Source organism: Geospiza fortis, unplaced genomic scaffold (genome assembly GCF_000277835.1).
Source record: "Geospiza fortis unplaced genomic scaffold, GeoFor_1.0 scaffold53, whole genome shotgun sequence".
NCBI classification, from domain to species: Eukaryota; Metazoa; Chordata; class Aves; order Passeriformes; family Thraupidae; genus Geospiza; species Geospiza fortis.
The window spans coordinates 5,791,270-5,805,394 of NW_005054305.1; the positions used below are offsets into that span (position 1 = coordinate 5,791,270).

General features: G+C 37.5%; 1 protein-coding gene across 4 annotated transcripts in view; it reads right to left on the reverse strand.

The window, feature by feature from the left end:
- The window catches only part of TRAPPC8 (trafficking protein particle complex 8), a 46,050-nt gene extending 36,840 nt beyond the window's left edge, over positions 1 to 9,210 (reverse strand). For 2 of the 4 annotated variants that reach the window (XM_031066539.1, XM_031066538.1), the window contains exons 1-6: positions 8,776 to 9,210; positions 6,071 to 6,154; positions 3,244 to 3,333; positions 1,751 to 1,925; positions 1,295 to 1,448; positions 84 to 165 (exon numbers count right to left, since the gene is read on the reverse strand). In XM_031066539.1, the coding sequence (XP_030922399.1) occupies positions 84 to 165; positions 1,295 to 1,448; positions 1,751 to 1,925; positions 3,244 to 3,333; positions 6,071 to 6,154; positions 8,776 to 8,965 (775 nt within the window). In that variant the 5' untranslated portion in view covers positions 8,966 to 9,210. The remainder of the gene's footprint in view (positions 1 to 83; positions 166 to 1,294; positions 1,449 to 1,750; positions 1,926 to 3,243; positions 3,334 to 6,070; positions 6,155 to 8,775) is intronic. The other 2 variants (XM_031066540.1, XM_031066541.1) reach the window with 2 other exon arrangements.
- Between the last annotated feature and the right edge of the window lie 4,915 nt (positions 9,211 to 14,125).

Genomic DNA, 14,125 nt, shown 5'->3' on the forward strand with positions numbered 1-14,125 from the left:
CCATCTAATTAAATACTGTCCAAGACAAAAGACAGTTGTGTAAACACTCTAAGATCAAGGTTTTCATAAAGTTACAAAAATACCTTTAATTTCACTGTCTATGCCATCTGATATCAAGTGTTCAGTGTTCTTGTTTGAAACAACAGTATAATCTTCATAGGAATCCTGCCAGAAAAGAGGGGGAAAAACAGTCAGAACTTTAAGACTACTCAACCACATACAAAAGTCATTAAACAATAGTTGTCAGTTTCAATAAGTTAACTGAATTACTACAGCAGCATATGTATTAACTTCTCTAAGTAGTTTCTGAGACTTTAAGAAACTGTCTTATTTTAAAGATGAAAGTCATATTCACCAAATGAAGCAAGTACCTTCTAACTTGCTCAACTGGCTTCCCTGTCAATCAAAGTAACTCCAACTCTTGCACAGCAATGCCTACAGCAGCAAAAATATATTCCCTAAAGCAGTTCCTGAATAAGCTCACATACACAAAGATCTATATTGCACAGTTCACATGGGACAGAAAAAAAGAAAAATATCTGATTAGTTTATGGTGGACTGTAACTACTGGTCCTCTTAGCTTAGAGAATATGGAATGTTTTGACTTTTCAGTAGCAGCTGATGCCAAGAATGGCTACCTAGAACAGACAGCTACATTTGGCAAAGAAATATGATTCCAGAAACCTTTTAATCATGAGGAGTTATAACTGCAAGTCAGTCAGAAGCAAACTCAAAAAAGAGTATTTTTGGTTCTAAAGCCAAAAATACATATAGTTATGGCAAACTCAAAACACACTATCCCTTGCAATCTTGGCAGATGACAGACCAGACTAGACCCACAAGTAGTTATCACAAAAGCCACACATACACCCACAAAACAACACACCCAGACTATTTAGTGAAGTACAGAAGACCCAGGGAAAAAAATTTAAGACTGAGGAAGACAAATAAAAATGAAGGCAGAAAGTTACTATGAACAGGACACTTCTGAGGTTACTTCCTCTTACAGCTCTTGTTATTTCTTATTTATTGTCTATTATTTCTGTGCTCCTGTCAGTCTATGTCAGACAGTCCAGTATTTCAGTGCTCCTTACTGTCAACTTTGGTAGCACAGAGGACAGTTCCTATTGACGACTCATCCTATGCCTTCACAAAAAGCCATAGCTGTGTCAGAAGTGTCTGGACTGCCTACTCATTCTGTAGAAACACATACATAACACTAAGGGGAAACTTAATGCAACTAAAATAGACTTTCATAAGCACAGTAAAATCTGTTTTTAGAATACTGTAATACCTGGTTCTGGATAGTGTTTTTCTGAAGGTACTGACTCCAAGGATCTGGTATCTGTTCGTCTGCTCCTCTGTTAGACACCCGAGAATTTATTTTCAGCAAATAGCAACCCTGAGTTCCATATCTCTGTTTCATCTCTTCATAAATGGAGTCAGCTCTGAAACAGTAAAACAACATTTATCCTGTCTTGATATCAAACTAACTTTAGAGCATGTACTGCAACAAACTATTTTAGACTATTATCCATAGTGCTTAAAGGGAAAATTCTCCCGTTTTTAAAACAATCCATTATGCAAGAGTAAAACTGAAAATCTAAAAATAATACTTTCAAATATCTGTCTTGATAATAGCATACTGGCTAATGGATCCTGTTGCACGTCTAATATCAACAGAATTTATCAACACAAACATTTTGGTCAAAGAGCTCATCTGTAAGCTCACTGAAGGCAGATGACCCACCTTTGCTCTTCTCCTGTGCTTACATCATGCAGTAGCACATAATATTTGAGCGTGTTTGGTATAAACCACTTGGGATATGAGTATTCACTACTGTGCTGAATCCGATGTTGCTCTTGGGACAGCTTCAGGAACTGCTCCACAGGGTCAGGTTCACTGGAAGAAACTACCAGCATACCTGAATTCATTAAGGACATATACCCAAAGAACACAGGGACACCACTGATCATAGAATAAAACAGGAAGTGTATAAAATAGAATAGATGAGTACAATACTTAGGCATGTAAAACATGCTGCCACAAAAGTATGTGCAATTAGAATTTGGCCTTACTCTCAATAAAAAACCATCAGTTAACTAACATCTGTAAAATGAGATGCAACAGGAGTTTGCTCCAATTCTGACAGTGAATCTAAGTTTAAGCTGCTGCATGATAGCCAATTTAAGATTTTAGATAGAGACCAGATGTTCACATAGCAAACATGTAGCTGAAATTCATCTCCACTGTATTTTAGCTTTCAACTTCCAAGGAGAGTTGGGGCTTTAAGTTATCACCTAAACAACAGTGATGACCAGCATTCATAAACACAGCAACACCACCTGAGTAAAAAGCAGAAGTGGTCAGACTTTTACCTCAATGCAACTACACAATCATTAATAAGGAACATCCCACTCTGCTACATCTACTCACCAAATCAAAAGACATTACTTCAGAGAAGCCAGAAAGCAAAGGTATAATTTAAATGTTGTGAAAATTCAGATGCCAGGATCAGTATTTTGCAAAGTTAATTCTGCACAGGTGCGGCCATTATAATACCTTTCCACTATGCTGAAATTATAATGTTCAGTACAGAATTAGGAACGGAGTGTCATAAAACCTGCAGTATCATAATTACTGTAAAGCTTAACACCAGCTACATCATGAAACAGTGATTATTCTCAATTTCCCTGTAGACAAGCAAATTAGGCCTAAGCTTTGGTAAAAAAAAAAAAAAAGTGAAAGCATTCAGGCATCTTTCCAGACTTCTTTGTATCCAGCATAGCTCAAAGTTCACCAAATTTCCAAAACATCTCCCCAACCTCCACCACTCCATCTGCTCACAAAAAGCTATTAAAAAGCAGCAGATGCATCCCAAACACACATTCCTCTGTTGTAGATAAGGGACGGACAAGAGATACTTAAAGAGCTACAGCAGAAAGTGTTTGAGGATGATGGAGTTTCATTTACAGGTATTGTCTGTGAGCTCACTTTGACACAAAAAGAGTGTGTGGAGAAGGGGAAAAAACCCAATATGAACACTATAAAAAAACAGGCCAAACAGTCACAAAGAAAACCCTGACACCCTTATGAAATCAGTCTGTGTAGTCAGACACAGAAGAAAAATACACAGGCTTCAAATCATAATTGTGAAAGAGTTACTGCAAAATTTTCAGTGTCTCCTACATTACATTTTGTAACAGCCTTCCCTGGAGCAGTCTGTAACATTCAAAGGATACATGCAACATAGTGGTTTAAAAATTCGTGATCAGATGCAGGCATGGACTGAAGAAAGCACTCTCTGTAAGACTCAAACCAAGGAGTAGTAGCTGAAATACACAATAAAACAGGACAAATTAGACTATTGAGTGAAACTTGTTTACCCATTAATGAAAAGGAAGTATGAAAGACTACACCTGAGAGTGAAGCCCGCAAACTCTGACAAGTTTTGCATGGCAGGGGAAAGAAGGAGGAACAGTCCAAGGAGAAAGTATTTTAGATGCAACACAAGTAGGAGAAACAGTAACACTTGAATCAAATCCTGTGAAACTGAATAGCACCTTAAGCACCACATTCCTCACCACTTCACGCTCACATGTATTGAGTCCTTGTTAAACCACTACTCTTTACCACCCCTTTAAACACACAAACACTTGGCAAAGAAAGAAAGAAATTCTCCTAACAGTCATTGAATTTCTGGGCTAGGGATGTAAGAATTGACCAAGAAACAAAATTCAATTTTGAGTATGTAGAGGAACTAAGGATTACCAAAACCCTATGTTGCCTATTTTCTACAAGTGTTGACTTGGCTTGACAGCAGTCCCCTTCCCATGCCTTGCTAAAAGAAACAGTTCAGCTGGTAAAGATGCAAGAAGATAAAACCTCAGATCCAAGTTGTGCTATTAATGCCTAATAATTTTAACCTGCCATGTTCAATGCCCTTTTACAATAGGAATTTCTTTTTCCTAAGAGTAACAAATCAAAGGAAACCAAGGATGTCTGGGACATCAAAAAAATGTGAACCTAATATTGTCCATTTCTTTCCACTCCAGTTATAGGTCAAACAATGAACTATTATTTCTTCTTTTAAGCCTGCTCTTTTATATCTTTATTCTCCAACTCCTTTCCCTTGAGTGGGAAACAGATTCCAGAGCAAAATCAATCCACTTTCAATAACCTGATTTCACACTGAAGTAACTGGGATCCAGTGTCATCTCACCTGCAAACTAGAAGAGTAACTAGTAGAGAAAAAAAATTGTTAAAAAAATCTGAAAGTATTTTTTTTATATGACCCTTAAAAATCCACATTGCTAGACTTTAGTAAATAAAAATAAAATAAAAGTAAATAAAAATTTCTAATGCTTTGTAAAGCTCTCATGCACCCCCTCATAAAAACCAAGCCAAACCACCACTTTGATTTCTTCAGCTAATTTTGGAAACAGGTTCACTTTTATGTTGGAATTATCTTGTATGGCATTCATTTAATGCATTTTCTTTAATCCTACATTGTCAAGCCATCTTAGATTGGCTTCAGACACACAGAAGTCAGATACAGCCACACTTGAATTCAGTCTAGCAGTCAGCACATGTCACATTAAAAAAAAGCCTAATAGGAGACAAACTTCCAGCTTTTGGTTACAGCCTTTCCAGAAACTGTTCTCTGAGTACTCATCTAGGATATAAAAAGCTCTTGGCTTTACTGAGTCCTACATGCAAACATGCCAACTATTTAAATTAAGGAAAACACAGCTTGTTATTATTAAAAGTAAGTAAGAAAGTGACTCATGCGCATTTTTCACAAGTATAACAAGCCGTGCAGTAACTCTGGTTCAAAGTAAACACTGTTAAACAACCTAAGGCAAAAATTTTTCACTTCTGTTTTACAGCTGAATCACAGCAAAATACAAAAATCACGTGTTTTTTAAAATCTGACAGTTACAAACAGGGAAGTACTACTTTGTTTTGTGGATTGGTTCCTCTGCCCTCTTTTTTCATTAGGCCTATTTAAAAACCTTGGGAACAGCCTCAAAGGAAACTGGGATTTCCTCTACACAGCAACATCAACAGGATTCACTTGAGCATTTTACAGGGCTGTAATCACTTATTGTAGATACTTGATAAACACACACCATACTCAAAACAAAAGCAGTATTTGAAAAAAACTTCACAACTGTAACACCTCATAACACGTTACAGCAGTGTAGACCAGCACTGCCATTCAGGTACCCAGACCTATGCACTTTGCATTTTTCCAGTTTGCTGGAACAGAAATGAAGTTTTGGCAAGCTTGTTAACACATTCAGAATTTATTAGGAAAAAAGAGTAATATTTCTACATAACAGCTTAAGAATGGAAAGTGTACTTCATGAAGTTTTGTACCCTTTAAGCATTTAGCAGGATCTGAACAGATACTATTGAAAGGATAGCTTATTCATCAAAGGCATAAACTATATTAATATATAAAAATTAAAAACATCAAAACCTGGCTTTTATAGACCACAATACAAAGCCTTGAGACGTCAATAACCAATGTGGTTTGGGTAGTAATAAGTCTCATAAACTACATAAAAATGTTATTAGAAAGCTTCATCTTTTTTTAAGGATTATACTCCAGAAAGAATGTCAATATAGCAGAGACATATGTGCTCTAAGTACAGTCAGCAGTTGAGTTCCAACTTAAAAAGTGGAACTCATGTCCCCTGAGAAAGACGTTCCCTGGAGAAGCAGAAAGTACACTTGAAATACAGCACAGTAACAGTATCCAGTTCCATAGGATCAAACAATCCAGTGTTCTTAACAGCATCAGGTAATTTACCACCGCCACCCTTATTGATTGTATGGAAAGACCAAATGATTTTGATTAACAAGAGCAGAAATGTGATTAAAGGAAAAATTAAAACAACCACCACCAACGATTTTTCAGTTAGGGGGAAAAAATGGAGGAACACACATCTACGTCCGGAAAAGTGCTGAACAGTTGTAGCAGATGGTAAGGAAAGGTGATGCAGCACATGGAAAAGGAGTAAAGGGCAATTTGGCAAATCAGCACCAACCACAAAAAAATACCTGAATAAAACGTGGATGTGTTCAGTTCCATCAGTGTCTCTTTCCAATTACTGTACCAAGGAACACTAGCCTTAACTGAGCGATCTGATAGAAAAAACATGATATTGTTATACTAAAAAGGGTCAGATGCAAACACACTCTTGGCTTTTACACTCTGGTAGCGTGAAGTAGAAAAAAATCTACACCATGCAGGCCTATGAGGGGCATAGAGGAGATTTGACTCCAGCTAACCTTAATCATGAATATTTCAAGCTTCTCAACATTTGACAGACTACTTTAATGGAAATCAATATTAATTTCTAGTTCAGCCCCAATTCTAGGCTCAAACAAAAATGGAAATTCTATCAAGTAGCAAAGATTTAAGTTGTATCTACACCTTTATTTCTATTTTACTAGATGGAAGATGCTCTAAATCTAAGGCACTAACTTGTGAGATTTCCAAGCCTATAGTACCAGTTAAAAGTACCTGAATACAGTAGCTGCTGAAAGTGGTTGCTCCAACCTTCTCTTTCATCTCAAACATATTTCTCCAATGCCTCCTGCCAGCATTTATTTCATGCAGCCCTGAACAAACATAGCCAGGGAACTGATCTAGTAGAAAAAAGTCTTTCCTTCTCTCAAATAATTTAGCTCTTTAATGGGATCATTTTTCTTCACTTTCTACATGCACCAGTACATGGGAGAAGCAGGCATGGCTGAACACGAGCAACTTTTCAGCAACCAAATGGGTCTCCCAGCACTACATTATGGAACTATAAGAATATTAAACAAAACTGTAACGAAGAAGGATTACAAACAATTAAATCAATACAACACAGCAGTTCCAAAACTTTTATCAAAAAAAGAGCAGGAATTTGACCCCAGTGCCAGAAACATAACTCAGCTTCTTAAACAGTGTTTATCTTTCTTCAAAATAGACTGCACTTGACTTGATCACCATTATATTAAGGAAATATCTTTTAATATCATTATCCTAGAAAACTAATTCACTCCCAAAAAAGAACAAATTAAGAACTGATGTTTCCCATTTGCAATGCCAAATTATTATGTTCTGCTGTCAGGAATGAATGCATCCCTTGATTTGAATAAAATGCTCTAAGAAAGTTGAAAAAAATACCCTAAATGTCTTCGCAAACACTCATATTCATCTAAGCATAAAGAAACCCTACTTGGTACTTCTTCATGTTCTTTTACACTGTAATGGGATACAAACTCCTCCATCAACAGCACTGTCAGTGTTTTGTGAAACAGGGTTCCACTGAATGACAAAGCTGCTACATGAATTTGTCCTTCTGTGTGATCTTAAACAGCTTATACACCTTTTCTGTCAAATAAGCATACAGCCAGTGTGAATGGAAATAAGAACCTAATCACTGAGAGATAAAAGATAGTCAAACATGGTAATTTGTACATCTGAGCCTCCAGCAGCAAATATGGAAAACAAAAGGAGAGATATTTGCTTCTGTAACTACAAAGCATTGCTTAATATAGCCACTATTTTTCTTCCCTTCTTTCAACACCTCACTTCTAAACTAAGGTCATTAAAAATCTCATGGAAAAGTCTCCTCATTGAAATCATTCTGCTTTCTTAGGGTCTTTCCATCTCTAAAATTGAAGCAAACTTTCCATCCAAAAAAAAAATTCATAGCAAAATGGCAATTCACCAATGCAATCTATAAAGAAGGGCACAGAAATTTACAAAAATGTGGGATTTTCAACACATCTCAACAACAAGAAGTTTCCAGGCTCAGGTCTTTTGCTTTATAACCAACACGGGACATCAAGTTGAAGACGTATTTGTAAATCAGGTATCCAAGACATGAGATTATGCCATTTTTCCATTATCAACATTAAAAAAAAATTACTACAGCAACATCAGTCACTAATCCTCACAAAGTTTTACCAGTCTATTGAAATAGCAGAGTTAAACTCTTCACTGCAGACTGAACTTTAAATACAATAAATTACACATGTTTAAATAGGGCAGTGCATACATGCTTTGAACTAAGTACATGCTCAGAGGCTTTAATGGATTAGGGTCTTAACTGGGAGGAGTTCAATCTTCTCAGCTCCTAAGATCAGCTCTCATTTAGCATTATTCACAATACCTCATCACTTGGAGATCGAAGAAAAAACATTTTTAGAATACTCTAGTTATTTTGACAGTGAAATAAGTGAAATATGAAGCACAAGTTCCACAGAAGGATAAAAAAAAAAGACAAGGAATCAAAGGAGTCACATACCTTTCCTCACAGTCCTTTTTCCTTTAACTTTTTATGACTTTATCATAAAAAATAAAAGAAGCTAGGATAACTAAGATAACTAACTTCAAGATAAAGCCGTACATTAGTACCAACACCAAGTTCTGACATTTATTCAGCCAAGTGCAACAAGTCACTGTATCAGTTTTGTAACAAGAAAATTACACAATGAAAGCATCGCTAATGGCTACATTAAAATAATGATTTCACAGAAGTTGAGAAGAACTACAACACCAGGAAAATTAAAATTATTAATTCAGTTCAACCACTCTTTCAGCATTATATAAAGCAAAACTACTCGATAAACCCAAGGTTTCAGTAAAAGCAATGTCTCAAAAATGAAACTCTGAATAATTTAATACATGCCATGAAGCTGAAATGAAGGCTAGAAATCTCTCAGCCAATTCCAGTTTACATTATGAAAAATACAGTAGCATTACATACCACTGATGTTGAGATCATAATCTCCAGCTGTGATCACATTAGCTACCAGTCCTTCAGCAGGCTGATTGACTGACACAACATCATGCAGAAGTTTCCGAATAGCACCAGGCTGAGGTGGGTGAGTAATGATGTTGTTGACAGCGATCTTCAAATTTTTAATGATGTGAAGCTGATTATTAGGATCTCTCATGTGAACTAAAAAGGAAAAAGAAGAGGATTTGTTGAGGAGTATAACAGACAGTTAAAACAGTTGTCATAAATTAGTCTTTTTCCAACACATTTTCTCTTTAAAGATTGCTCCACTAAACTTCTCCATTGTCAATTTTAGATCATAGTCCATAATGCTTGACTACCAAAAATGGAGGGGGGGAAGTAGTAACAAAAAAATCACTTGATGTTCAAGATTAGGCTCATCTAGGCAGACTGATTAAAGAATAGCATAGGATCTTAGCTGGTAATAATATCCATTCCATCTAACATTGTACGTGCACATCCTACAGTGATACACTCCCTTCCATGTAGAACATTGCAACTTTCATGGAAAAGCCATAGGAACCATGTATGGATTTCACACAACAAATCATGTTTCAAGGAATCAGCAATTTCCAAGAAATCCCCCCCCACACAAATAAATAGCATTTAAGAAACTTGACAGGGATAACATAGTATTCATTCATCCAAAATTAACATATCCTAAAAGACAAGTTGAGAGAGTTGGGGTTGCTCATCCTGGAGAAGGGGGGAGACCTTAGAGCAACCTTCCAGTACCTACAGAGGGCTTTCAAGAGAGCTGGAAAGGTACAAGGGCATGTAGTGATGAGACAAGGGGGAATGGTTTAAAAGTGAAAGAAGAAGGCAGATTTAGATCAGATATTGGGAAGAAATTCTTTCCCATGAGGATGCTGAGGCATTGGAACAGGTTGCCCAAAAAAGCTGTGATGCCCTAACACTGGAACAGTTCAAGGCCTGGCTGGACAGGGATGTGAGCAACCTGGTCTAATGGAAAGTAACTCTAACCACAGCAGGGCAAACTTAGAACTAGATGTTCTTGAAGGTCCCTTTAAACCTAAACCATTCTATGATTTTTAACACTATAGCTTCCTTTGTAGAATCTTGGTGAAAATTGCTCCCTAAAGCCATCTGGTTTTAAAAAACTGTTCACAACATTTTCAACACTCATTACAATTCTGGGCCTGCTGTGATTTTTCATGTAATTTCACCCTATTTCAAACTACAACCACCACCCAGCAAGCCAAACTGTGAGTGCAGGCAGGACACACTGACTACAGCTGCCTAAGCCACCTGGTGCTACCATGTGCCACGCAGCACAGCCTGACTCCCCTGCATGTTATTTTCACAAATTCCTGTATAGCATAGAAAAGGTAGCACAAAGGAAAATTCTTAGTGTTTTCTTTATCTTTCAACTAACTACAGGAGTCACACCATAAAGGTCTGAAACTGAGTATTCAATCTGCTCCAGCCTGGAAAGCACTCCACACCTTCTCCACAAACCTCTTCAGAAGTAACAAGCACTTCGCTGAAGTCAGACCACACTAGATGCGTTCACAATCCATCTTGAATATTAAAACAGATTTCTAATGTCGTTCAAATCTTGACTGGTGTACTTCTACCTTCCTCATCCACATATTCACTCCCAAGCTTTACCAGCACTCAAGCTCATGGGAAAACACAGTAAAGCAGGTTAGAAAACTCATCCCGCCAAAAACAACCTAAAATTGTGTGCGTTTTTTCAGCTATAAGTTTCAGATTGAACTCGTATATCATTACCAACACCAGAAAAGGCAGTGGCTAAACTTTACTTAATTCAGCATTTCTATCAGAAAGCTGAAGCAGTTGTTTTGGATGGGGCTTCTTTCATCTTATCACATTAGTCAATTATCAAACCTATTTTGAAATTATCAGATGTAAAGGAAGTGGCAGGAACAATAACTAGGAAACTAGTTTGCTTTCACCAGCACAGCTGTAACACTACAACTCATCCTTGCTGTCTGCCCTAAATAGAACAGCCATAATAATGAAGAGCAAGAACATTTCCATACAGAGCACAGGTGACATCTCTGGCATATGTTTAATGACAAGGACTGAAATAACAGACATACTTGGAACCCCAAAAAGTCTTAATTAAAAAAAAAAATACATGTCTTGTGTTATACATTTTCTTCAAATGTTTAGAAGATAATTTCAAAAAGTACTTTGCCAAAACTGGCAGCAGTATCATGTATTAGAACAGTATCTTTCTCATCAAAAGTTGAAGATGCTATGATACACATGAACAAGGAACTCCTAACATCACACTAAGCTTAAATAAGCACAGTATTCCCATTATACTTCCTTACATCTTGCACATATTTAAGGCTTAGAATCAGATAAAGTTATCGGAAGCTCCCTTTTTTTTAAGGTCAAACGCTTTGATTTAAGAGTAACCAATGCTATCTTAAAGTGATACTCGCTAATTGACATGTGTACTGTAATCCTCCCTCCCACAAAGACAGTATTAGTTCATAGAGTATTTTTAAAGAGTCTTAAAAACAGGATCCTATTTTAAAGAAAACCTTCCTATAGACACAATATATGCCTACCAATCTACACAATGCATACACTCGTTAAATCAGGCATCAGTTGTTACTAACAAACAAAACAGTTAAGAAAGACAGCCACTTTGAGACTAAATATGAAGGTATAAAATCCTCAGTATACTTTTGGTTTCCTTTATTACTAAAGGAACTTGAAAATTTGGGGAAGGCGTCCTTTCACTTTTTTAAACATTTTTCCTTCACTAACAGGAGGTGACTTACTTACAGAAGTCAAGAGGCTAAAATTTACAGGACAGAGCACCCTGAATCTGTGCTTGGGACACTCTACCATCACAGTTTGCTGAATATTGCAAGGGTATTTTTGGCTACACCATTAGCAACTCACTGATAGGCCAAAGTTGATGAGTAGATTAAATACTGATTTGTGCAAAGGGTGCTTCCGCTGTGTCTACATTACATATCTTTGTGGGGTTCTACTTGAAATTAGATAGAATCTGGCCTCCATGGATTGAGCAACCTCAACAGTGTGTGGTTTTACACTACCTGAAGGATTACACTGTGCTCTGGTCCTTCACATCCCTGTCAGCACGTGAAGGATGACTGACACGTGCACAGTATGGAGCTCAGCTCAGTTCCTGTTTATTAGAATTGTTTTGCACATACATCAGATTAATTTCCTATCTGCACTGCTTCTCTAAGCAAGAAGGCTGACGAACACACAGCCTCCAGCTGGTTCATAAGCTACATAATTCCTAATTTCAGACAAAAATATGTATTGTAACAGGACTCTAAAAATGCAGTAGCAAATCCATGACTGAGCTTTTCAAGTTATAGAAGAATTCAAGAAGCTATTAATCTATTAAACTAAATTAAGTACTTTAAACTTCTGCATAAGCAAGGGACAGCTTATTGCTAAAGAGATGAAATATAATCAATTTTCTGTTACAAATTCAATCGAGTAAAGAGAGACCAATTAATTTAAAATGAACAGCATTTCACACCCCCTTAAGAAAAACTGTGCTTAGAAAGGAAGACATCAAAACAGAATTAAAGAATCACAGAACTGTTGTAGTTGTAAAGGATCACTGGAGATCATCTAACCCAACCTCCCCGCCAAGCCAGGATCACCTCGGGCAGGTAACAGGAACTGCCTGGGTGTGTTTGGAATGTCTCCAGAGAGTGAAACTCCACAACCTCCCTAGGCAGCCTGTTCCAGTGCTCTGCCACCCACAATGGAAAGAAGTTTTGCCTCATGTTGAAACAGAGTTCCTTGTATTTTAGCTTATGGCCACTGCTCCTCACAGAATCCCAGAATAGTTATCACCACAATATCATAACCATACATAATAGGAGAATAATAATAACAATAACATTATAACCAGAAGCAGTAAAACACAGAGCATATCACGTACACGCATTCTGCTGTACCACAATCAAATCATTTAATCATGCCTTTCTTCCTCTCTGTCCCTACCCTCACACAAGCTGCTTCTAACACAAGAACTGACAGTCAGCATGCAGTAACATTTTTTCCAGGCAGTAGGAAGAGGAAGTCACTCTTGGAGTGAGGAACTGGAGTCAGGCTTGTGCCCTGCTGGATCAGAATACACACAAAGTAGTGCAGCAACAAAACCCACTGTGCCAACTTTCACTCAGGGAACACTGAGGATAATTCAGGTTTGCAAGTTCCTCAATTGTCACAATAATTGGACCAAAATAGTTGCAACTAAGTGAATTAATTAACCTTCCAAGTGAATGCTTAATTTCCAATACTCTGCCTGGTTTTGTTTACTAGATGCATTTTGAGAGCCTTTCACTAAAAGAAAGAGACAATTAACTTCAGAACTCTAAAGATGTGAGCATCTGCATTTATTATTTTTATCTCTGCTGTATTCTCACATCGTTCATAAGCACTGTTAAACAAAATTAAAAACATTTATGAACAAGTTACAGTTGAGAAGTTACTAAAACTCACCTGAAAATTAAGGCAGATTTTTAACACAAAGTAGCTTTTAAGCTGTTGCTATTTTTTGAGAGAGAAATGCAAAAATCTAACAAGAATGACAGAACAAGCTTTCCTCAACACGACATGCAGAGGCTGCAGTCTGAGCTACACGTCTGTCAGAAACCAAATCTGACAAATGTCATTGCAGCACTATTCTGACGTGCAGTTCTCTGCAAACTGCTGTCCTGCACACTACTGTAATGAGCAGCAGCTTGAAATGCATAGCTTACCTAAATTAAAAACAAACAAATTCCGGATAGTAAGTTAAAGCATCACAGCTAAAAAACTCTGTTGTTTCTCTTAAGTTGCCAATCTCCAGTTTTCCTGCTGCTTCACGTGGTCATTTTGCCACATAAGCAGCTCGATTCCCACTCCTTCTTTGCACAGGTCTTACTCACAGAAACGTCAACAACAACAACAACAAAAAGCATACAGGATAAAGCTACAGGCACGAGAAAGGAAAGCCCTGCAACTGAAACCATGATTAATGTTTCTGAAGGACTAGCCTACTTTCAACGCCTGGCTACGGCAAGTGTGAAACCCAGCAGAGTCTACAGCAAGAGTCAGGTACGAGCATTAGCAAAGTAACAGCAAAGTGGTTTTAATGGAAGCCAAAAATCTGTCTGGAAGAGCTGAATTTACAGACACCTTCCTCTTCAGCCGTGGGATGTCTCCAGGAGAAGCCAAACTTCCCCGGTTCCGCAGACCGAATGAAACTAAGCTGGCTTAACAGCTGTCACCTGCGACAAGCGCGGCACACGCGTGTCTCCGCCAAGCCTGTCACGGCTCC